General features: G+C 31.7%; 2 protein-coding genes and 1 long non-coding RNA gene across 3 annotated transcripts; 1 reads left to right on the forward strand and 2 right to left on the reverse strand.

Moving 5' to 3' along the window:
- Positions 1-239: 239 nt before the first annotated feature.
- On the reverse strand, positions 240-1,138 carry LOC114409485 (glycine-rich cell wall structural protein-like). The gene has a single exon (XM_028372968.1). It carries the CDS (start codon positions 756-758, stop codon positions 246-248), a length of 513 nt encoding a protein of 170 aa, XP_028228769.1. The 5' UTR covers positions 759-1,138; the 3' UTR covers positions 240-245.
- A 10,720-nt stretch (positions 1,139-11,858) lies between these two features.
- On the reverse strand, positions 11,859-13,423 carry LOC114400358. The gene is made up of 2 exons (XR_003663938.1): positions 13,350-13,423; positions 11,859-12,397 (listed from the first exon to the last, which is right to left on the reverse strand). It is a non-coding gene; the product is annotated as an uncharacterized LOC114400358 (long non-coding RNA).
- A 2,398-nt stretch (positions 13,424-15,821) lies between these two features.
- LOC114409493 (protein DETOXIFICATION 27-like) lies at positions 15,822-20,530 on the forward strand. The gene is made up of 8 exons (XM_028372979.1): positions 15,822-16,279; positions 16,507-17,048; positions 17,461-17,547; positions 17,781-17,837; positions 19,260-19,498; positions 19,832-19,950; positions 20,074-20,163; positions 20,286-20,530. The coding sequence occupies exons 1-8, from the start codon at positions 15,998-16,000 to the stop codon at positions 20,343-20,345; spliced, it is 1,476 nt and encodes a 491-aa protein (XP_028228780.1). The 5' UTR covers positions 15,822-15,997; the 3' UTR covers positions 20,346-20,530.
- Positions 20,531-24,956: the final 4,426 nt, after the last annotated feature.

A 24,956-nucleotide genomic window follows, 5' to 3' on the forward strand; every position in this document is an offset into this window, starting at 1 on the left:
TTAAAAATTAATAAATTATGATTGAATACAATAAATTTTTTTATATCATTAATACAATAATTTTGTTTCTCTAGATGAATTGTATAATTGAATTAAGACATTGGAGTTGAAGGAATCTTGTAGCATTATTGATGCATTAATCGCCGCTGTCCTTTAACGCCTTTGAAGCCCCCTACCCCCACTTCAGACTTTACCTCTTTTTATATATTCTGTTCTCTTATCATCTTTCCACTGCTCAAACTCTCTTATCTCTCTCTTACACACCCAAGCACTACTACTACTACTTTCTCTCTAGATATGGGTTCTGGTGCTGTGCAACTGTTTCTGATCTTGGGGCTCTTGGCTAGCTCATGCTTAGCCCAAGCCCCAGGTGCTGCACCGTCACAACCACCCACTACAACCCCATCACCACCACCACCCAGATCAGCACCTGCACCAGCACCCACCACACCAGCAACCCCACCACCAGCAACCCCACCACCAGCAACCCCACCACCAGCAGCAACTCCACCACCAGCAGCAACACCAACACCAGCACCAGCACCACCAACGGCTGCACCTACACCTGCTTCCTCTCCTGCAGCCTCTCCTCCTTCACCTTCTCCTACAGTGACACCAAGCCCCACCTCTCCTAACACTCCACCCGGACCCTCACCCGGACCCTCCGGTGGCGCCGAGCCTCCACCGCCCTCCGCTGCATTCTCCGTCAGCAAGGCCTTCATTGCTACCTCTGCACTCGCTGGAACCTTCGTAGCCATGGCCTTGGTGGCTTAAGATCTTTCATGAGAACAATTGTCTTTGATTCGTCCCACGTGGTGGCATTTCCGCCCTTGATCTTTCTTTTCCGCACACGGACGGACGGGATCTATTTGATTTATTTCATCCTCTGGTCATGTTGAGTAGCGGTTTCTTTTTTCTTCTTCTTCTTCTTCGGGTTTTATGTGTTTTCTTCTTCTCCTAGTTTTTGTACGTTGTTGATGTGTTTGTTCATTCGAGATTTGGGAGGGTTGATGATGATTATTTGGTGATTCATTGTTTTGGTGTTCACACGTGTATGTAGATGACCTTGATCATTTCATTGTACATCTAATAATTGAAAGAATAAAACAGTTTGTCATTCTTTTTACTTACAATTTCTTATTGTTACTTGTTCTGCTGTGCTAAATCCTCTTGTGTTGTTTCCTTTGTCTCAACCACCCACTGAGGATGCTAAATTATTACTCGTCTCCTTGTGATTCGTTAGATCTCATTGTAGAATATATGCGTATTATTAGTTGAATTTGAACACATTACACTCCACTTTTCTTTTTATTTCTTAAATGATAAGTACTTTAATTGGACGATAGACATAGTGGCACGTAATTACGGGGTTTTTAAAAGTTGAAAAGAAAAAGTAAATCTGAGAAGATTTTTTTCCTCCTTTACATTCTGACCACAGATCCACAACGAAGCATATATGCAAAGAAGATTTGTACATATTTTACAAAAGATCTGCTTCCATATACTTCAACTTTACTTTTTACATGTAAAAATGAAACCAACATACTTTTCAATAAAGGATATCTGAAAATTAAATGAAACCAACATACCTTTATATATTTTAAAATTAGTCGGTTATCCGTGCACATGCACGATTTGTTTTGCTTGATTTTGTTTTTTTTTTTACTATTAAAATTATGCTTAGATTAAAAAATTAAATATTTTTTTGAATGTTTGAAAAATTAGAATATGAGATAAATTAATAGATATTAGTTGGCAATAATTTGAATGCAATTTAAATATAGTTATCATTATATATTTTTTTGACATTGTTGATAGTTTCTATTAAACTTTAGTTCAATTTTGCACTTTTGTGATAAAGGACAATGTTTGTTTAGGTGTGTATGAATCTAAAACTAATGTGTTTCCCTCCATTCTAATTGTTGGTTTCACAAAATAATAACTCGTGCATGCACATAAATCACTATGCTATATTTTTATTTGTCTTGCTAGCAAAATTTGTGATTTTTTTTAATAGGAAAGGTAGACCTTAATTGGGTGTATTAAAGTTTTAATGGATGAAAGAATGATAGTTATATAAGCATGAAAAAAATATAAATTATTGATTTATGATACATGTTTTGTGTACATTTTTTCTAATCTAAGTAAAAATTTAAAATACAAATTAAATAATTCAATACTATAAAATGTATGTATAATTAATTCATATAAATAAATAATTATATCTAAAGAGAAAAGTAATATTTACAAAATAATACATTTTTTTAGAAATTGATATCTGGTATTTAAAATTGTTATATGTACAAGTATAAGGATACATACAATTTTTTAGGATCATTTTGTCTTTATATTTATGATATATAGGAAAAAATCATCTTGATACAAAATAAAATAATACTTCTTTCTAACATTGATGATAGTTGGTGTTAAATTTTAGTTGAATTCTTCACTTTAGTAATGTAGCAAATGTTTGTTTAGGAGTGTAAGAATCTGAAACGAATGTAGTGTCACTCAATCTAATTGTTGATTTCACAAAATAACATCATGTGCACATATACGGTCGTTCCGCTATTTTTTTTGTCTTGATAGCAAAATTTGTGAATTTTTTTAATAGGTAAGGTAAACGTTAGTTGGGGTGTATTAAAGTTTTAATGAATGTAGGAATGATGGTTATCATAAACATTAAAAAAATATAAATTGTTGATTTATGATACATGTTTTGTGCACATTTTTTCTAATCTAAGTAAAAATTTAAAATACAAATTAAATAATTCAATACTATAAAATTTATATTTAATTCATATAAATAAATAATATAAATAATTATATCTAAAGAGAAAAGTAATATTTACAAAATAATTCCATTTTTTAGAAATTGATATTTGTTACTTAAAATTGTTATAAAGTTAAATATTTTAAATAGAAAAACACATGAGTAAAAAATAGAAGAGAAAAGAGAAACTCATAAAAAAATACACTAAAATAAAGTATTATTATCAGTCTATAGAAAATCGACTCGATCGAGAAACTGGATCAGTGGTTAAAATTTTAAAATATATATAACTGCACTCACACATTTAGTTTTATGCGCAACAATATGAACAAATAGAACTGCACTATGTGCACTTACAATATCAATTACATGTTTTGAATCCCTAGCACTCCAAACCAATTCTCAGCAAATGGACAAAAGTGAACAAAATAATAATATTACATAACAGGAGAACTACATAAACAAAGCAAAAGTTTAGGAACTTCCATCTTTCTCACTCTCTCCCCTTTACAAACTAAACCCTATTCCTCATATCCATTCCACTCCCTTAAACTCGCCGCTCCAACTTCATTAACCCAGGCCCACCACCTCAAACACTACAACAACAACTCCCCTTCCACATAAGCATCCTCCATGGTTGATAACTGCGAAATTTTGATTTGATTGACAGTCAATTTTGATTAAGAATGATTAAAATTTCTCTATTTTACTAATGTTTTAAATGAAATAATGAGGATTTTAATATCATTTTAATTTTTGACCAATAGGATTCAAAAGAAGGAAATCACATGTGCTTTGGAGGAAAAATTGATGAAGAAACTCGAAGAAAAAGCCTTGAAAAAAATTAAAGATTGGGATAGCTTGCTTAGCGCACAAGACAAACCCAACGCGTTGTCTCGCTTAGCGACAAAATCAAGCTTAGCATGAAGTATGCCCACAAAGAAATCCAAAGGTGGGCTTAGCTTGAATCACGCGCTAAGCGTGTGATCGCCGCCATACTCGCTAAGCCCAGACGCTGTCGCGCTCAGCGCATGATCACACTGCCATACTCGCTAAGCCCGGAAGGGTGCGCCTAGTGCAAGGTCATAGGAAGCAAAGGGGAAAGACACTAAGTCTCAGAGCTCTCTATTGAATACATCTTAAATCTAAGTATCTCTCATCGAGGAAACCCCCCTTCTATAGTCATTTTTCCTTTCTCTTCCTTTATTCATCCATCTTATTCTATCCACATCAACCCCTAAAGTGTAAAGTCTCTTATGACAATGAAAGCCTGAACTCCTATTGTTGGGAGCCTGACAGACCAATTTCTTGTAATGTAACTCTTCCTTACTATCTATTTAATGCAATTCTAGTTTTATGGTCTGATCATCCATACTCATGCATAATGCATTGGAAAATGGTTATTTTCTAAGGAACTGGTAAATGAAATCATTGTTAGGAATAGAGTGATGTTTATTTAGCTTATTTCATGCATCTTTAATCTTAATGTGATTTAATATTTTATCTTTGCAAAGGAATTTGGGAGAGGAAATAGATAAATTAGGTTCTTCATGCAATAACCAAACATAGAGTATCATAGTAGATGCGGGTGGAAACTGAGATAACATTAGATAGAAAAAAATTATTAACATTGCATCACAAGTAATTTTAGCATGCTAGGCCCCAACACATTTGCATTCTAAATTCATCCTTCACTTTCAAGTTATTGTTTATTTTTCTTGTTTTCTTATCTTTTACTTTTGCCCTCCAATTTCCCACTTACAATTCCTTATCTCTTCTATCCCTTCTAGTTGCTTAAAAATTGGGTTTACACCAATCTAAGTACAAAGAAAGTTCCTGTAGATTTGACACTCGGACTTTCATTTTACTTTATTACTTGTGACAAATTAGTACACTTGCCAACAAGTTAACAACATTAGATAGAGAACAATTATTAACATTGTATCACAAGTAGTTTTGGTATGCTAGGTCCCAATACATTTGCATTTTGAATACATCATTCACGTTTAAATTATTGTTTATTTTTCTTGTCTTTTTGTCTTTTACTTTCCCCTTTAATTTCTCACTTACAATTCCTTATCTTTTCTGCTCTATCAATTACTTGAAAATTGGGTTTGCACCAATCTATGTGGACTCACTCGGGCTTTCGTTTTACTTTACTACTTGTGACAAATTGATACATTTGCCAACGATTTAACAATGGTCATGTGTGACTGTGAGCAACGATGCGTGATGGCAGTGGGTGGTGTGCGACGGCTATAGGGCGGCAAAGATTCAGAACTGAGAAGGGTTCGCGGAAAGCTGTTATAATTTTTTTTTAAATTCCCATTTTGCCAATATGGGAGGACACATGTTGAATAAAGGAATGAGGGCAAAAGTATATTTTCGATAGCCTATTCTTTTATATAGATAGATATAGATTAAACATTTTAATCTTAACAAACAAGATTTACTTGTATTCTTAAAAGGGAATTAACTTTTTCTTCATAATCATTCTAGCTTTGTTAATTATATCTTAACTAGGGATGAAAATAAGTCAGGTCAGGCTTTAGCGGGCCTAAGTTTGACCCATATAACTATCACTAAATTTAAGCCTGACTTATTATCTATTAAAAATAATTTATTAAGACCTAAGTCTAACCTGCATAAAGGCTTGCCCTAGCCTGAAAGCTTATATACAAGGCCTGATCTAACTAAATACATAAAAGGTCTGCAAACTTGTGTGAGTCACGTGATAGACCAAGAGTCCAAGATAGGTCCACTATCAAAAGAAGGAATCTGAAGAAGTAGAAATGTATTAATGGTGTAGGAATGTGAAAGTAGGAATGAAAGTGTTGGACCGATTCTAAACTTACATACTATGTGACTCTTGTGGACCACCAATATTCCAACAAAAAGGTCCTTGATGGACCACGTGACTTTTGTGGCTTGCTATTACAAGTAAGTGAGATAACTGATAAGTGAAAGTAAAAATATATTTAATTTAGATAGACTTACTATTTAGGCTTAGTGAGTTTTTTTTAAGCCTATGACCTAACCTTTTTAATTAAAAAGATTTTTTTTAAAATTTAAATTTAACTTTTTAATAAACAGGTGGTCAAGTCAGACCTTAACCAAACTAAACTGTAGATCCTTATAAAATTGTCTCACCTATTTCTACCCCTAATCTTAACTCACAAGACTTCTTGGCATCATATAGGAAAACAGACATTTTATCAGATGCGATCAACCCACTAAAAGCTAAGCGAACCATCTCCGTATAACTTTTTTTTATTTAATTTTAGAATTAGCCTATTTAATAATAACCCATGATCAAAATATATGCACTTTTACAATTTGAGCTAAGTTTCATATCAATAATAGGCCACTAAACTATATAGCTCTATATTTTCATATGACGTACTCGCTCCCATTTGCTTTGGATGTGTCGAAACAGAACACTAAGAAACGGAGTAGTTCATAAGGTTTTGTTAATTAAAATTAGAGAGTATTAGCAACACATTATTTTAGCATAAATATTATGTTATTCAAAATTCATTAAAAATTATAAAATTAGGAAAGCACATTAAATAAGAAGTAGTGAGATTTACAAAAGTTTATAATCTTCAATTTATATGTAAAGAATGTATTAAAAAACTATTTTGCTATAATTTTTCTTAAAATTAACACTTCCATTTTGAGAAGCCTTAGCAACACATTTTTTTATAATATACGTCTTATTTTGGTTAAAAAATATTAAAAATTATAGGTTTAAATATATTTTGTCTTTAGAATTTAATGTTTTTTGTTTTTCATTCTTACAAAATTATTTTTTATTTTTAATCCTTGTAAATTATATTTATTTTAATTTTTGTCAATATGACATTTTATATAATATTTTTCACAACTCAAAGTAATATCTAAAGTCATTTAAGGACTAAAAATAAAATGAAGATAGTTTGTAAGCACTAAAAAGATTTGCAAGACGAAAAGCAAAAAAAAATTATAAGAAAAAATATATTTAAGTCAAAATTATAATACAAAATTAGAAGATAATTAAATAAAAAATAAAATTAAAAAATATTGGTGATTTCTAATGAATTTTAAGCAATATTAAATAACATATTTAAAAAGTTTTAGAAAATCCATGGTTAGAATTTCTCCTTCCGCTATTTAAAAAAAAGATTATATATCACATTATGTTTACTTCTTATTGTTTATTATCTTCCTATATATACGTGAGAAACTCTACGGGTTAAAAGGACAGATTTTGTCTATTTTTGTGTTGGAAAAAACATTTTCCTTAAAATTAGAATGCCATCATCTTTTCCATGTGAAGCTATTGATGATGAAAGTGGCTTGTCTCAATGTCCGGCTTCTTTATCGAGTAGAGAAGGTGGCTTTCCTCGTCTTTTCCTTTCAATGTTAGTTTAGTTCCCGATCAATTCCGTAGAAAATTGACCTGCTATAAGAAGAATTTTCCCAATTATAATATATTTATGTGAAAGTGGCAAGCACGTACTAGCCAGTAGCCAGATAGATGCTTCCAACAAGAAATTTGTATTATTGCATGCAAGTTGGATCTGGTTAGCAATTGGTTAAACTGCTAACCCTTAACTTTACTAGTGTGTTAGATCGATGTGGTTTAGCATATAATTTTCTGGGGTAGATGTTTAAGGGCTTGTTTCATATCATTCTCAATTTTTTTGTTTTAAAAATTGTTTTCTAAAATAATTTCGCACTGCTTAGCAATTAAGTTCCCATCTAAAATCTATTAAGTTTTTAAAATTATTTCTAAAACAAATGTTTTAAAAACAACAAAAAATGGCTGATGAGAAATGTTTTCATATTCTCTTCTATTTTCTTCTAGTGTTCTATTCATGAAATTAAGAGACACATTATTAGAAAAATAGAAATATGCTCGTAGAATAAATACTATCAAAAGGATTAACTACTCGTTTGATTCATATACTTACATAATCTTTATATTTCAGTCTTTATGCCTAAAAAGTTATTAGTTTCATACTATTTTTGAACCGATTTAGTCTCTACTGTCCAAAATTACAGAAAAAAAATAAAATAAAAAAGTATACTGAAACAAGTTAAAACATGTAGAAACTAAAATAAATAGTTTTAAACGTAGAGTTTAAATTGTAAAAATTGTGCAAGTACAGGAAAATGAGTAATTAACCCAAAAACAATAAACAAACAATTTGAGGCCGACTTAAAAAAAGGGTATGTCTGAATACCAGTTAAAAGAATTTGTCTATAGGTCTTTATACTAAAAATATAAAACTTTTTGTAGCAGAAAAAAATCTCAAACTCTTTTAAATTTATATCCAAAGAAGTGTTGTCCATTTTCTCCTGTCCGACCAATGTATATAATTTTTTTTTTCTTTTTCGTATTTTAACTATATATTCTAGCTTCTCGATCTTTCCTTTTTGTACGATGCTTATCAAATACGGGTGGCTTTAATATGGACAAGCTTTGTTTGTAAATATACATGGTCCATATGTTTTACCTGTTGTTATCGTATTAAAATTATCCTCACCATTTACAGAAGGATTTAGTAGTGAGTCTCACACAGATCTCATGTGCCTATTTGTTGATAGAAAAATTTGATATTAGTTTCAACTATTTTTAAATCAATGAATAAGAGTTTAATTTCAGGACTAAGTACACTAAACTAAAATACTTTTAGGATTATTTATTTTCAAACTAGCAATCTTATTATTTTCAATTTATAAAAATGTATATTTTTAGAAACTTGTCACAAGAACAAATTTTATATTGAGTACACAATGAATATTTGGGTTAAAATATATGATTCGTACGAATGCAAGCAAACATAAATAACACTCGAACTATTAATATTTGCAATTATATGAATATAATTATAATCAAATGAGAATATAATCAGTCATTCCCCGAAAGCAATAAATAATGAGTTATAGGCAGAAGAAAGAGTTACAAGATGTTATCGAAAGGAGAATAAGTTATAAAAAGTAGAATAAAGATGAGAATTATAAGTGGACAAGAATATATATTTTTCCATTGAACCGTAGAACCATAGAGAGCGACATTATTTGGTGGACAGAAAGTATATGCAAATGTTCGTAATAAAATAAACACAGTATATTTGTACTTATTTATGGGAGATATAAATAGCTGATTTTTGGAGCTCATCATGACACGTATATTTGAACACAAACTGATTCTTTCGAATTCTGCCACTTGTTTCGTGCCTTTTCTCATTTTGAATAATCAGCAAGTGTTTAGTAACTATTACTCTAAGCGTTCGATTTATGATTCTTGATTACTTTTGTTCGAATTAACATATTCGAGAATATCAAATAGCCTATTCACATATTAAATTAAATTTATCATTTTCGACTTCACATATTTCTATTTCACATAATACAAGATAAATCTTTCTTATTGTATGGTCAACCTTAATCAAAAGAAAAATAATCGAACAACATTTAAGAAAAATTCATTTAAATGAGTCTAAGACTATCTCTCTTATATTGGATTCTTCTAATAAGTACTCTGGAGGAACCAAATCCATTATTGTAGGTTATTTGATTATATTTAATTTTAAATTTTGTTATACACAAATATATTATTCGAATCCCAAATTTTAGTAAATATTTTTCATGATTATTTTACATTTCAGTTCTTCACCTTAATTTGCATTTTGCAATTCAGTCCTTCATCTTCAATATCATCTGTGTACTCCATCTCTCTTGAGTGCAGACCAAAACCAAGTTTTTAATTACATGAAATCCATCTCTTGTCCATCCAATAAAATGATCAGCAATTGTTGAGATAAATAACAAGGAATTGAAAGCCAATTTCATCCACGTGGCTTCTTGGTCTTCAATATCACTATTGGAGCAACTGGTTCTACTCTTGTTTCCCCTTCGGCGTGTGAGTGTCTTGGCAAGAAATTAATCAAAGCTTGGTTTGATCACCGTCTACCCTTCTCTGAGTTTTGGTGGGTTTCAATGTGTTTTGGGCTTCTTCAAGTTATTCTTTGACGGTAGCTATTATGAGCTGAAAATAAATCCTAACATTCGAGGCCTAGAAACCTCCAGAATCAAGTGAGGAAAAGAGATTTTATTTCTGCTTATCCATTAGAATACATAATTCCTATACATATAGAAATTCTGCTAACAAATTTATAACGGATTTTGGCATTATGTGCCTTGGAGGAAAACAATTATAAAATCAAGGGGGACAATTCTTAACGGAATGGAATATTCAATCGACAAATCATCTAGAGTGCCACTACTCAGCTGCCAGCTCAGCCACTACTTCCTGATTTGCTAAACAAAATCCTTAAGGTAGTGGGGTTTGTTGATTTTCCTTTTTGGCCTTCGATTGTCTTCATTATTTGGTTTTGCATCCTTGCTTGGTTCTGCATTTCCTGGTTCCTGGTTCCTGGTTCCGTTGATCATTGCTTCTAGTCATAACATCCCCATGGGCTTCCAAAACAACCTTGTCCTCAAGGTTACATTATGCCTTTAGAATCTCCCACTGCTCCCAGGAGGTGTCTTCAGGAAGTATTCCCGTCCACTGAACAAGCACTAGTAATTGTCTGCCATTGTCAAAAGTTTGCCATTTTGTATCCAGTATCATGAGTGAGGTTATGATGGGTTGATTATCTTCAGCTGAAGCTGGTAGATCGATTGGGACCTCCATCGATACCGTGGGTGGGAGATAAGGTTTGAGTAGGGAATAGTGAAACACTGGATGAATCCGCGATGTTGTCGACAGATCAAGTTTGTAGGCAACTGGTCCTATCTTCTTGGTGATTTCAAATGGCCCATAAAACCTCTTAGCTAATTTGGAATAAGGACTACCTGTTGCAGACGATTGACGACACGGTCTTAATTTGACTAATACGCAGTCCCCTTCTTCACATTTCACGTCCCGTTGCTGCTTATCTACAATCTGCTTCATCCTCTGTTGGGCCTTAGTTAATTTCTTCGCCAAGCTGATGAGTATAGTATCACGATGGGTCAACTAATTTCTTGGGGCTGAAAATGCTATTTTAGGGTCCGCAACGTCATCTTCCTGTTTTTCATCTGCGATGAGAAGGAAGAACCGAGAGGCGCAACAATGCCCCCTAGTGAATTTCTCATCACAGTTAAAGCAGAGCCCTTACTCTAGCCGACTCGCCTTTTCCGCTGGGGTGAATTTCTTTAAGGGTTAGGGAGGGGGGTTTTGCTGGAGATGGTAATAATGGTAGGTTTGGGGGTGAGAGAGTGGTAGAAGGGGGTCACAGTGAAGAGAAACTGGGTCCATTGAAAGTCCTACCGCGAGAGCCACAGCGATGTTCTGCAAGTGTTTCTTCTTGAAGGCAGGCCAAACTGGCGGCGTGAACCAAGGTGAGAGGCTGAAGAGCCTGCACCTTGCGTCGAATGTCAAGGTCCAGTCCCGAGACAAAATAACTTAGGAGGAAAGGTGACGACAGTCCGACAATACGGTTGGCTAGAGTTTCAAATTGAGTCAGGTAATCACTAATTGTGCCTTTTTGTGTTAATTTGAAGAGAATTCCAGTTGGGTCCTCGTACGGGGAATGCGCGAAATGGGCCTCGATTACCTGCAGGAAGCTCGTCCAGGTGGTGAGCTGATGGCTACGCATCATCCACTAAAATCAGGCTAAGGCCGGACCCTCTATATAAAAGGATGCGATGGTGAGACGCTCTGATTTAGGGGTGGAATAGTATTCAAAGAATTGTATAATTTTGAAAACCCAACCAGAAGGGCCTAAGCCGTCGAATCGTGGGACATCTAGTTTCATTTTTGGTGGATTGGTTAAGTGGGTAGGTGGTGTAGGTATGGCTGAGGACGAGAAAGGTGAGGCTACTAGGGGTGAAGTGTTTTCGAGGATAGTGACGGGATGCATAAGGTCATCAAGTTTCTCAATAACGTGGATCTGGTTAGAGGCCAATTTGACTATGACTTCTTCAAGGCGATCCCAATTGGATTTGGACCGAGTTGATTCAGCCATGGTGAGCCTTTTAATGAAAGCACCAAAGTTGTTATGAGTTGAAAATAAATCCTAGCATTCGAGGCCTAGGAACCTCCAGAATCAGGTGAGGAAAAGAGATTTTATTTATGCTTATCCATTAGAATACATCATTCCTATATATATAGAAATGCAGCTAACAAATCTCTAACGGATTTGGCATTATGTGCCTTGAAGGAAAACAATGACAAAATCAAAGGGGACAATTCTTAACGGAATGGAATATTCAACCGACAAAGCATCTAGAGTGCCACTATTCAGCTACAAGCTCAGCCATTACTTCCTAATTTGCTAAACAAAATCCTTAAGGTAGTGGGGTTTGTTGATTTCCCTTTTTGGCCATTATTTGGTTTTGCATCCTTGCTTGGTTATGCAGGTTCCTGGTTCTTGGTTTTGTTGATCAATGCTTCTAGTCATAATAGTATCCCTCAAAATCATGAAAGCTACTTTATTGGAGATCTTCAAACGCCACCACAGAGGGTAGAATTGATTGACAAGGTCAACTTCATCATTATATATATGTCAACACCTCGTATGCCGACCTCGTGGAATGCATACCAGAATTTTTGTTTCTCCATCTCCAAGAATCCGAAGCATTCCTTTTAACCTGTACAACATATTTAACTAACTTTGTAACTCTTGAATGACAGCAGTTTACTATTCGAAATGTCAAAACTGATCATTCTAAAATAAATGACTTTTTTCTATTTTGGAACACGATTTTAAATCCTATCATAATTAACTTGAGACATAAATCTTATCCCATTAAATTCACGTGCATGAAGATTATAAAACTCAAATGATATTTGAATTGAAAAATGAATATAAACATAATAAAAATAAAGTGAAAAGTAAATCCAATAAGCAATCTAAAATTTGAAAAATCTAATAAAAAAAATTTAGTTACTCATAATATTCTACTTTTCATGTGGTTTTCACCATCATGGCCCCTTTTTCATTCAAATGATGGTTGGTTTGATAGTTTTTGTATAAGTGAATTTAATAATACAAGTTTTATAGTTTGAATTAGCAAAACACAGACTTAAAATCATGTCTCAAATTGAGTTCAAAATCAAAATATCAACAAGTTATTAAAATTAATGATTAAATTTAAAAGTAGATTTTTTGACAAGAACATGAATGACACTTACAACCATCATATGTTATATTATCATCAAAAGTATCACGTAAATATGACTATTTGAACACATGACAACCATATGAATAACACTTGATAACATATTTAAAGATAATATTTTAATCTTTCACGGACTTAAATGTTAGTGTCTAACAAATTTAAAGACAAAAATGGATATTTATCCTAATTCTACCTAAAAATATAATATTATTTTTTCTTATAATAAATACATGTGTTACTAATGACTGTTTTATAGTAGAGATACACTTAATATTGCTCACCACACAAAAAAATTACCATTTTTTCTTTCACTCATCTTAAGTGGCCTAAAAAAACAATTATACATATCACACTTTGTTAATGTAGAAATTACACTGAAAATGGTAAGATATGATATGGTTTAATCAAAAGGCAAACTTACTCCAGTTGGTATCAAAATTTGAATCAACTCATGATATTTACTTCTCCATGTATATGTCCAACCCTAGCCAAAAAAAAAGAGAGAGGAGGAAAATCAATTGTACTTTAATGATTTTAATAAATTATATAAATTCCTTAAAAAATTCAAACCATATTTACCTGAAATCACTCAAAATCCTGGCTAATTTTCACTTAACCTTCTTTCTCTTCAACTCAAACTCACTCATTTTATCTCTTAACTTCATAACTCGATCTAACGTTCTTCAAAATACATGATTTTCACGATAGTTAAATAAGAAGTGAATCCAAAATAATTTTAACTAACTCATTTTTGACAAAAATATTTAATTATAATAAGATAAAAGTTAAATAATTTTGTCAAAACTTAGATTCTCCCATCAAACACTCCTTAAATCAATGTCCATTGTGGACAAACAAAGTCCCAACCCTGAAAACAATTGAAGCCTAAACTTATTAGAATTTTCTTCTCTCACATGCCTTGTTGTCTTTCAACATTAGTGTCCGTATTATATTTCTTTGTTGAATGATAACCTATTTTAGCATAGCTTCAAAATAGTTACATGCACACAATTTTGGGCCCGACAGGGGCAAGCCTTTATCAACCAGGTAAAGGAACTTGCTATATCCACTCTCTTGTTTGCTTATTCACTCCCATTATCTAAGTAAACAGGAGAGTATATTTTTTGGAAAACAAATTAAAAAAAGGAATGGATAAGTAAAGAAGGAGAATGGGTGTACCAAGTACTTGTTTTTGAAGTTGTTGGTATGAATGATCGATGATATGAAGTTAATACATATCTTTCTCCTGAATGCAAGTACAATTTTACTAATGTTATTATTATTATTATTATTTTTTTTTGCTGGAAGTAAGATATTTCCATAGCCGAAAGTCATGAGACTAACGCTCGAGGTGTAGAAATCATCGAAGTAAGTTTTATCTCTTATAACAAAGTTTTCTCCATAGGCACAATCAGAGTATCAAACCCTTGTTGAGATGCTTAAAGAATTCAATCATCTACCAACTATGTTGTAACTTATTAGTGATTAACGTTATTAAAATTTTAATTGGTGGATAAATATTTTTAGAAAATTCCATAATACACAAGGGTTAATTGATTAGCATGTGATTAGGTAAATCTGTTTGCATTTTAGGCATACAAATAACACATAAATTCATTTTGTAGGTCTTTATTAAAAACCAAGACGCATATTATTGGTGCCCTATCCAATAATATGGAAAATGTCTCTTCATTATATCACTTGTATTTCAACAAAAAAAAGTCGCCTTCCGATTCCTCAAAGTTATGTTTGGTAATTGGTATAGTGCTAACTGCTAAGAAAGGGTTTGAACTTTTGTTTGTAAATTAGTTTTTTTTTTCAATTTTTTTGAAATGGTACATATGATATTAAGTTATTAAAATAAATAAAATTAAAAAAATTATAAATCTTTAAAACACATTTAAAATCATAGGAAGATAAATTCATATTAAAGTAAAGGTTAAAAATGGTATTTATATATTTATTTTTGAGATTAAATACTAAATAATTATTTATATATGCATATGACGTATAATTTTGAACATTTTGTTATTTTACAGCGTTGCTCTTTGGTATGAAAACTTTTAATAAAAAATGACACGAATCATAGTTATTTTTTTTTAATAAACAGGTAATTTAAGAAATTAAAAAAATTAAAAAAAAATTGATAGCAATCATGACACCTTGTCATAGGTGTGTGCGTAACCTGCCCAAGCCCATTAACTTTCGGCCTGGTCCAATGCTAATTTTAATGGGTTTGAATTTTAGAACTTAGTTTTCATATATTTTGGAGATGAGATTGAATTATGCATCGGGTTGTCTTGATCTAATCTAATGTCCTATATATATTATTTTTATATAAAAAATTACAACTTTTTACTTTTTAAACAATTGTGACTGACGGAGGTTAATGAGGGTGGTCTCTGGTGGTGGATCTGGTAAGAATGATAGCACAGAGAAGGGAGGGCAATGAACTCCAAAGGCTAAGAGGTGATGTTTTGTTATTTTTTCAATCCCTTTCTTTTTTCAATTTCAAGTTGTTTTTACTTTTCCTTTCAATTCAACTCTTCCAATTTTTCGTCTCAATTTCAAGTCATTCTATTTTGATTTGGTATCTTGTATTATTTATTCTAAAAATATATATTTTTAAATAATTATTTTAAAATAATTTGCCCCGACTAGTCTCGCATTCACCCATACTTTTAACTGTAAGAATGGAGTATAATTTCTATAGCTACTGTAGCGTACGTATATTTTGTTTTCAAATGGTTTAACCTACATATCATTTTCAACACTTATGACATGTTTGATTTAAAAAAGAAAGTGAGTAAAAATATCATGAATTTTTAACAGAAAAGAAAACTGAAAGAAAAGAAAGATATGAATTTTATTGTGCATGTCATACCTTTTTTTGTTTGTTCATTTGAAAGAAACCAGACCATGCCACATCTGCTTTAAAAGCCTGTACTTTTGAACCTCTCTCGTGATCACTCCTCTTCCTTTCTTTAAATTTGTTTCCTTCACACTTTTCAGAACACCCAGAAGCTCTAGCCTCACCAGCACCACATATTGCTAGCTAGCGACTCCGAGATGCCAAGCAAAGAGGATTCACCTTTAGTAGAAGCAAAGCTTCCACTATTAGAAGCTCACCCTTTAACAGATGAAAGAGAACAAGACCAAAGTTTCCCACGAAGGTTTTGGCTTGAGTCAAAGAGGCTTTGGCACATAGTAGGCCCTTCAATTTTCAGCCGTATTGCATCCTACTCCATGTTAGTCATAACACAAGCCTTTGCAGGCCACCTTGGTGACCTCGAACTCGCTGCCATCTCCATTGCCAATAATGTCGTCGTTGGCTTCGACTTCGGCCTCTTGGTATAATATATAATACTATTAATCCCACTTAGCACAAAATTTAGACACAGTTACATAATGTGTTTTTAGCCATGTTCTCTAATTAGAACAATATCGAAAACTATTTAGCTAGGTTGAAGATTGCCCAGTACAATAACATGTATTTTAATTTAATGTTGTTCTCCGATTAGAATTGAAATTTCTAGTCGTTAAATGTTAATACTAACTCGCATTTATCTTTTAATCAGTTGGGTATGGCAAGCGCTTTAGAAACGCTATGCGGGCAAGCTTTTGGAGCGAAGAAGTACTACATGTTAGGCGTTTACATGCAGCGTTCATGGATCGTTCTTTTCATATGTTGCATCTTTCTTTTGCCTTTGTACTTGTTTGCCTCGCCGGTGTTGAAGTTGTTGGGGCAGCCGGAGGAGTTGGCGGAGCTATCCGGCGCGGTGTCGATCTGGATGATACCGGTGCACTTTGCCTTTGCGTTTCAGTTCCCTCTGCAGAGGTTCTTGCAGTGCCAGCTGAAGACCGCGCCCATAGCGTGGGTGTCTCTGGTGGCGCTCGTGGTGCATGTGTTTGTAAGTTGGTTGTTCGTGTTCAAGCTTCAGTTTGGTGTTGTTGGTGCTGCTGCTACTATTAACTTCTCTTGGTGGGTCCTCACTTTGGGGCTTTTTGGCTACGTTGTTTGGGGTGGGTGCCCTCACACTTGGAGTGGTTTCTCTGTTGAAGCGTTTTCTGGTCTTTGGGAGTTTCTGAAACTCTCTGCTGCTGCTGGAGTCATGCTATGGTAATCTCTATCTTATAATCTTTTTGAATACTCTTCAAAATCATAATCACTATCTCAAAATCACTTTTTTATTATGATTTTTTCAAAGTAGTTATGTGTAGTTTTATAATTAATTTTGACTGATCATCTCATTATCGTTACCCTCAAACGTGTTATCTCAAAGTTTTTATTACTGTGAGTGCTTTTTTTTTTTTTGTTTGTCAATTATTCTTGTCAATGTTAGGTGTGTTCTATGATACACAAGAAATTATTATATGTTCTCAACTCCTATTCCCCAACTACCACGTGGTTAAATTTTATAATTCATGAGAAAATAAAAATAATACTAATACTTTGTTGTACTTAATAATTTCCCGTGTTGCATATAACATGTGTTGTTAATTCATGGGAGTTTTGAATTTTGCTTTTGCAGCTTGGAGAATTGGTATTACAAAATTCTGATTGTAATGACCGGGAATCTTGAGAACGCGGAGATCGCTGTGGATGCATTATCCATATGGTAATTTAGTTTAATGAGTAAACGAAATTTTCACTTTATGCCTAACATGATTAATTAGTGTCTTTTATTTTACTTTTTTGATCTTATAAAACTTTTAATTTAATGTTTGATTTTCTAAATGTCATTTGTTTAATCCTTTTTCAATTATTTCTTTTACTGACATTAATAGTGTAATGAATGAGATTTTACAATATTTTGTAAAATGAATGACCATCAATAGTTTTATTTGACAGTATGACCATCAATAGTTTGGAGCTGATGATTCCTCTGGCTTTTTTTGCTGCAACAGGGTAATTTATCTATTGTTAACTTGATATTTTCCTTCTTTCTCCCTCTTTTCTACTTTGCTCACTCTTTAGTTTGTTGTATAAGTCAAAAATGGAGGCCACGCCATAACCTTAATCAATCATAATTCATAAATATAATTGATAAAAAATGTACGGCGAGATGAGAACGTGGTTAGTTCATGAACTCTAGGGAACCCATCAAACATATGGCTGAGCTCAAAACATGGTGAATTATTAAACCGTGTAATAGCACATAAGTCATAGGATAGAATAACACGACACAACAATGATTCTCTATCATAAAATATATAACCTTTGATTAAATTGTTGTGGTGATTGAGACTTTCGTACATTGTGAAGTCACACAAATAAACACGACGTGGTCCTTTAATCCTCAATCATCATTCACCACCAAATTAATATGGATAACAAGAAACAAATAATTAAGAAAACAAATACATGTGGTTGCTAGCTATTAAAAAATATTTGGTCCTAGTCAAGTCAAACTCGTGCATTATTTTTATAGGTGAAGCTATTACTGTTTGTCGTCGAGCTGGAAAGAGGGATCTTGTATATGTATGGTGGTGATCTATAAATTTGGATGTATATAGAGTCTAGACTGTAGTAATAAAGTATTAGTCATGCATCATGGAACGCAATCTCACAAATATTCCTTGCTAGTTTGATTTCCTTAGTTTTTAATTAATCCTTCTTTCCCTAAGAATTTTTAATATTAATTAAATATTTGACATGGTCCTAGATGAGATAGCGACAACCTCTGTATACAGAGTCTTGATTGCTCCATATGGAGCCTGTGACCACGTTGCTCCAGTTGCCATATGTTGGATGATTCTACAATTATCTATCGGAAAACTAGAAAATTGTTTGATCACAAAAGTGTCCTACAATTGCTATCCACGGCCTTGCTTTTACAAATGCCATTTTTGTGAATATTTTAATTCTCATTCATTATTCCTCTAAAGTACTAGTGAGTGGAGGCAGTTAATTGATGGACCTAGAGTTACTTTCAAAGAATTAAAAATAGCAATTCAAGAATACTGCACTCTTTTTTCTTCTTTTTTTTCAAATCACATTAGACCATCTTTAATTAACTGCTTCAGTTGTAGTGCGCTGTTTACTTTAATGATTGTGGTTTAACTCCCATGAAATGATAAACGATGATCATTAATTTAACTAATCACTAACTCTCAAGATGCATGGATAGAGCAAGGGATGCCCTATTTGCCATAACCTAAGGGGAGAGAAAAGATGAAAAAAGTGAGATATAATTAATGAATAGTACTACTAGTAAAAGAAAAAAATAGCAACTAATAAAACATTTTTTTTAATTTATAATGTTATAAGAACTTGAAAAGGTACAAATACAAATACTAAAGTTGTTACTAAACATGCATTAATCTGCAGAGTGAGGGTTGCAAACGAGCTAGGAGCTGGGAACGGAAAAGGAGCCAAGTTTGCTACTATGGTATCTGTGGTGACATCGGTTATAATAGGACTTTTCTTCTGGATGTTGATTTTGATATTGCACGATAAATTCGGCTACATATTCTCTAATAGCAAAGCTGTCCTTGATGAAGTAAACAACCTTTCTCTTCTATTAGCCTTCACAATTCTGCTCAACAGTGTTCAACCAGTTCTCTCGGGTATCACCTTACCCTTTAGTAGCTTTCATTTTTCAAATATGAGTAGTATCAACATCATACTCTTTAATACACCTTTTTAACACATTTTTTTATTAGTTAAAATTTATGAAAAATTATAAAATTTAGTTAGACTAGTTAAATAAGAAGTAAAACTCATAAAATTTTGTAATTTTTAATAAATTTTAACTAATTAATAATAAAAAGTACGTTAAAAAAGTGTATTGAAAAATATGTGTTATTGTTAGAGTGATGTTCAAACATTTGATGTTAAATGACCACATATGTACTCCACCATATGCTATATATGTATTCCCTTTTGGATGATATGAACAGGGGTGGCAGTGGGATCAGGGTGGCAATCATATGTTGCATACATAAATTTGGGTTGCTACTATATTATTGGGGTGCCTCTTGGAATTTTGATGGGTTGGGTCTTCAATCAAGGAGTTATGGTATGTTTTGTTACCCTCTTTGTCTTGTATCTAAAAAAATTTGCAGTTATTTTGCCTAGAATGTGAATTTCAAATGCATTAAGACATGATTCTGACACTATTTGCTAATGAAATTGAACAAAGGGAATCTGGGCAGGGATGATTTTTGGTGGCACAGCAACTCAGACATTAATATTGAGCCTCATTACAATTCGATGCGACTGGGACAAAGAGGTAACATCCTAGCTACTCCTCAACGTCAGTTTTTTTTTTCTTCTTTTTCTTACTTGTCTTAATGGTTCTGACTTTTAATAATCTAATCTTAATTGATGTATTTTGTTGGTTAAAAATTGTAGGCTGAAAGAGCAAAATTGCATTTAACGAAGTGGACTGATCCAAAACAAGAATTGAACTAATCAAGGGATACTCGCTTTGTAACCTAAATGCCAAAGGAATCCGCATATTTGTTTTAGGCTTCGGTGATATTGAACGAAACTAAAATAATTATGATATATGTCATTATTAATACAATGAAATTGTTTCATGATAGTAGTATTAGAAAAGAAAATTCTATTTACCAATTTTCTCCAGTTAAGCTCCAGTGTTGTCTTTGATTCTCCCATCACTCCACAAGCATTTTATGAATACCCTTGATTCTACTTATCTCTCTCTCTCTTTTTACCACGCTTGATTCTACTTCAAGAATCAAGACTAGAGAAATATTTTTATTAAGTGAAAAAAAATCACAATCTCTCTTTCTAAAGATAAGGAAAGAACTATTGCACGTTCTTTTATAATAAGAAAATATGCATTTTCTCCAAAATAAAATAAATTATAGAACACCTTTTTTTCTCTCTTTCAGATAGGATGATAAAATCGATCAAATGAGTTGTTAGTTTTAAGCAATCCACCCAGCCAGTTAAATTAGCTCTAATGGAGAGAGAGAGAAAATTAAACAGTTCCTTGGTTTGAACAACTCCATTAGATTTAGAGATGATATAAAATTGATTGTCTTATTAATGCTCTAAAGCTCTTTTAATCTTTATGAAAAATTTAGTTGATTTTAAATAATTTTAAAATAAAATATGATATCTTTGTGTTAAATATTATTTCAGCTGTTTTTCTTTTTTGCATGTTATTGTAGAGAGGCTTATATTTGTTAACTTTGAAAATTAACAAAGCTATATAATCATTGCTTTAGTCTTTATTATCCTTGACATACATTAATATAAGAAAAAATTAATTGAGAGATAATTAACCACTATCAGAAACTGTGAAATAAAGTCTAATTGGTAGTGTCATCCTCGATACCCATGCTACTGGCATAAGCTTAGGTGACACTAATCCAATGCAACCTTTTGAATCCTATTTTATTAAAAAAAATTAAATATTAAAATGCATAGTATCTCCTTAGAGCAATGCTACATTTGAATTTAGCATCAATTTTGACTGACAGCAAGCAACATATTTAAGATAGTGTCACCCAACATAAATGACATAATAAATGAAAAATTAAAGTTATTCTCAGTGCTACGAATTCTAACGTTATGTTATGTTTACTAACATATTTTAGTTAGTTTTTCAATTTTTTTATTAGTTAAAAAATTTATTTCACTGTTTCATAAATAAATTTTCTAATAATTTTTATTGTTTTTAAAATGTTAATTAAATTAATATTTTTTAAAATCTTAACTTTTAATATTTATTTTTATTTTTATTCACAATATATTTATTAAATTTTCCTATTATCTTTTTTAAATAAATCATAATTTTATTATTTTTATGTTATTTTATATTTTTTAGTTACTCTAACAACTAATTTTGTCAAACACTTATAATTTAATAAGTTAATTTTTTAATTTTCAACTTTCAATTTTTTACTAATTTTTTAGTTTCTAACTAATTTTTTAATTATTTTTACCAAACATAAGTCTAAATATTTAAGATAACATAAATGACATAATAAATGAAAGGTAAAATTGCACTTTTGGTTCCCCAGTTTATCTCCAATTTCGGATTTGGTCTCCCTATAATTTAATTCACAAATTTGATTCCAGTTTTATAAATCCTTGCAAAATTGGTCCTGAAAGCCCGATTTGGACGTTGACCGTTAACCTCAGACGTTGAATGCCATGTGTGACTGCCACGTGTCAACGTCTACGTGGCTCCCTGTAAAGACTTCATTTTTTAAGGTAAAATTGCATTTTTGGTCCCCTAGTTTTACTCCGATTTCGATTTTGGTTCCCTTATAATTTAATTCACACATTTGGGCCCCCAATTTTATAAATCCCTTTATAAATTCAGCCAAATTTCATTATTGGAGAAGTTGTATTTCATATTTCAAACAAAAATATCATTGTCATACATAGACCACTTAAGCAGTCGTATACACATAATATCGCATGGGGGAGCAAAAAAAGAAAAAAAGAGGGAGTTATTACAGAACCTATTAAAGTAAGAGATCTGAACATTTCAGACCCAGGTTGGAATTCATGCACCACTATCCCAAGTTGAACAACCCCGAAAGTGGGAGAGAGACAAAGAATGATTTTTTTCTGGGTTCCAAGTGAGTGAAAAACTTGCGATGAAAAAGAAGTGCGAGATTTATCAAGACTTACCATGTGTCTAGCACCAGTGGCTAAACCATTCAAAAGACCAATTTTACAGGAACAATTTATAAAGAGATTTATAAAACTGGGGGACCAAATGTGTGAATTAAACTATAGGGGGACCAAAATCGAAATTGGAGTAAAACTAATGGACCAAAAGTGCAATTTTACCTAAAAAAATGAAGCCTTTACGGGAAACCACTCAGACGTTGACATGTGGCATTGTCACATGACAGTCAACATCTGAGGTTAACGGTCAACGTCCAAATCGGGCTTCTAGGACCAATTTTGCAGGGATTTATAAAACTAGAGGACCAAATTTGTGAATTAAATTATAGGGAGACCAAATCCGTAATTAGAGATAAAGTGGGGGACCAATTTTACAATTTTGCCTAAATGAAAAACTAAAGTTATTCTCAATGTCAACTTTAGTAATGCTCCAACCAATTCTAAGTCTAAATATTATATATGTAGTATTGTGTCACTTCTCTCACTTTTCCTTTTCTCCTCTCTGTTGTACTTACATGTCACTCTCTTTTTTATGTCATTGTGACAATCACAACTGCCACCACCAAACATATGCTCATACCCTTTACTCTATAGAGTTTTTTTTTACTTTTATTTTAATAAAAAAAATTATTTTTATATTTTGCTCTCTTCTATAAGCAAAGAATTCACTAATGAAAAAAAAATTAAGCACAAGCTTTGCCTAGCTCAAAATTCCTATACAATGTTAACAACTACTTTTTTTCACTCTAATATTCTATCCAATTTTTTTATATTAATGATAGTTGGTAATTCTAATAATGAGAGTACAAATTATTAATTTGGTTCATTTTGTATTTTGAGAGTATAAATTGTTAACTTTAATGATTGATTTGAGAATTATAAGATTGAATTAGTGGTTAGAAAGAAAAATTTTAAGGACTGGGAGAAGGGAGGAGAGGTTGTGACTTCAAATCTTTCCACTAATAAATTAATAAAAATTAACATCTAACATTAACCGATAAGAAATGATTGATTTAATATGCATCTAACTATCATTTATTTATTATGTTATTAATATTAATTGTTAATATTAATGTTTGGATATGGATTCAATTGATGTGTGGACAGTAAAATTATGAAGTTAAAGTTAATTGTCAATTTTAGGAGTCTCACTATGTTAGGAACTAAAACGAGTTGGAAGTATATATAAAGATTAAAATGTAAAAATTGTTTAGATATAAAAATTAAATGAGCAATTAAATCTATTATTAAATATATGTAGTACATTTTTTATTTTGATTAGAAAATATATGTAGTACATGACAATATTCATTTTTGTTTCATCAATTATACATCTCTTTTACCTAATTATAAATTATTTTACTTATTTATTATAAAATACGGCAATAAGTTATGACAAATTTAAAATTAAAATAAATTTAATATGCTGTCTCATTTAGTTTTTAAGCATTCATAATTTCACATACTATGAATATTTCATGATACCAATAATGTTATCCTAAAAAACATCAATAATAACTATAATTAATAAAGGAAAGTAAATGGTGATATCCAACCCAGCTTGATGGTATGCTTACCTGCCACCATCGTTGTGTTTATGGTTTCAAAACTCGACACCTGGTATTTGTACTCGAGTGATGAAAAATAAAGGAAATAAAATATTAATCAAACTTAAATATATTTTTAATTCTTATAAAATGATTAAGTTTGGGTAATATAGAAAATCTTCTTTATTTTTCATCCGTCTATAATTTGAATTTTTTTTTTTATCTTTAGTAAATGAGTAAATGTTAGTTATGATCGTATTAAATATTTTTTATTTTCATTCTTCCAAAATCTCATATCACAAATTTTGGATCATATAATATTAATAGTAGATTAATAACATTTATTTTAGCAATCTAGAAAAATATTGAGGTATCACATGCTTACATAATATTGTAGACACCAATGGATGTTAATTAGTATAATCACTTGATATTTTACTGTTAACTCGTTGGTAAGTATACCAATTTTTCATAAGTGATAAAGTTAAAACGAAAATTCAAGTGTCGAATCCACAAGGATTTTATTTATACTTGAGTTAATGAATACCCAATTCGTAAGCAAGAGACAAAAATTTGTAATAGAGAAGAAATAATAATTTGAAATTAAAAGGCAAGAACAATAAAATAAACAAAGTTAAATGCAAATGATAACTTCAAAGTTTAAATATGTTGGGGCTAGTATGTCTAACTACCCTTGATGCAATATTAATATTTTTCTCTATTTAATGTTATTTCAATTTCCACCCACATCTATTAAGACACTTAACCCTGATCCCTCACGATGAAGAGCCTAATTTATCTATTCTCTCTCCTAATTTTTTTTGTAAAGATAGAATACTAAATTGCATGAAGTATAAATATG

Source organism: Glycine soja, chromosome 1 (assembly GCF_004193775.1).
Source record: "Glycine soja cultivar W05 chromosome 1, ASM419377v2, whole genome shotgun sequence".
NCBI lineage: Eukaryota > Viridiplantae > Streptophyta > Magnoliopsida > Fabales > Fabaceae > Glycine > Glycine soja.

Excerpts from the sequence above, each read along its gene's own strand:
- LOC114409485 (XM_028372968.1), bottom strand. The coding sequence starts at position 758 with ATGGCTACGAAGGTTCCAGCGAGTGCAGAGGTAGCAATGAAGGCCTTG.
- LOC114409493 (XM_028372979.1), top strand. The coding sequence starts at position 15,998 with ATGCCAAGCAAAGAGGATTCACCTTTAGTAGAAGCAAAGCTTCCACTA. Across the intron at positions 17,049-17,460 it reads GCTGCTGGAGTCATGCTATG|CTTGGAGAATTGGTATTACA; the intron begins GTAATCTCTATC and ends TTGCTTTTGCAG. Across the intron at positions 17,838-19,259 it reads GCTTTTTTTGCTGCAACAGG|AGTGAGGGTTGCAAACGAGC; the intron begins GTAATTTATCTA and ends ATTAATCTGCAG.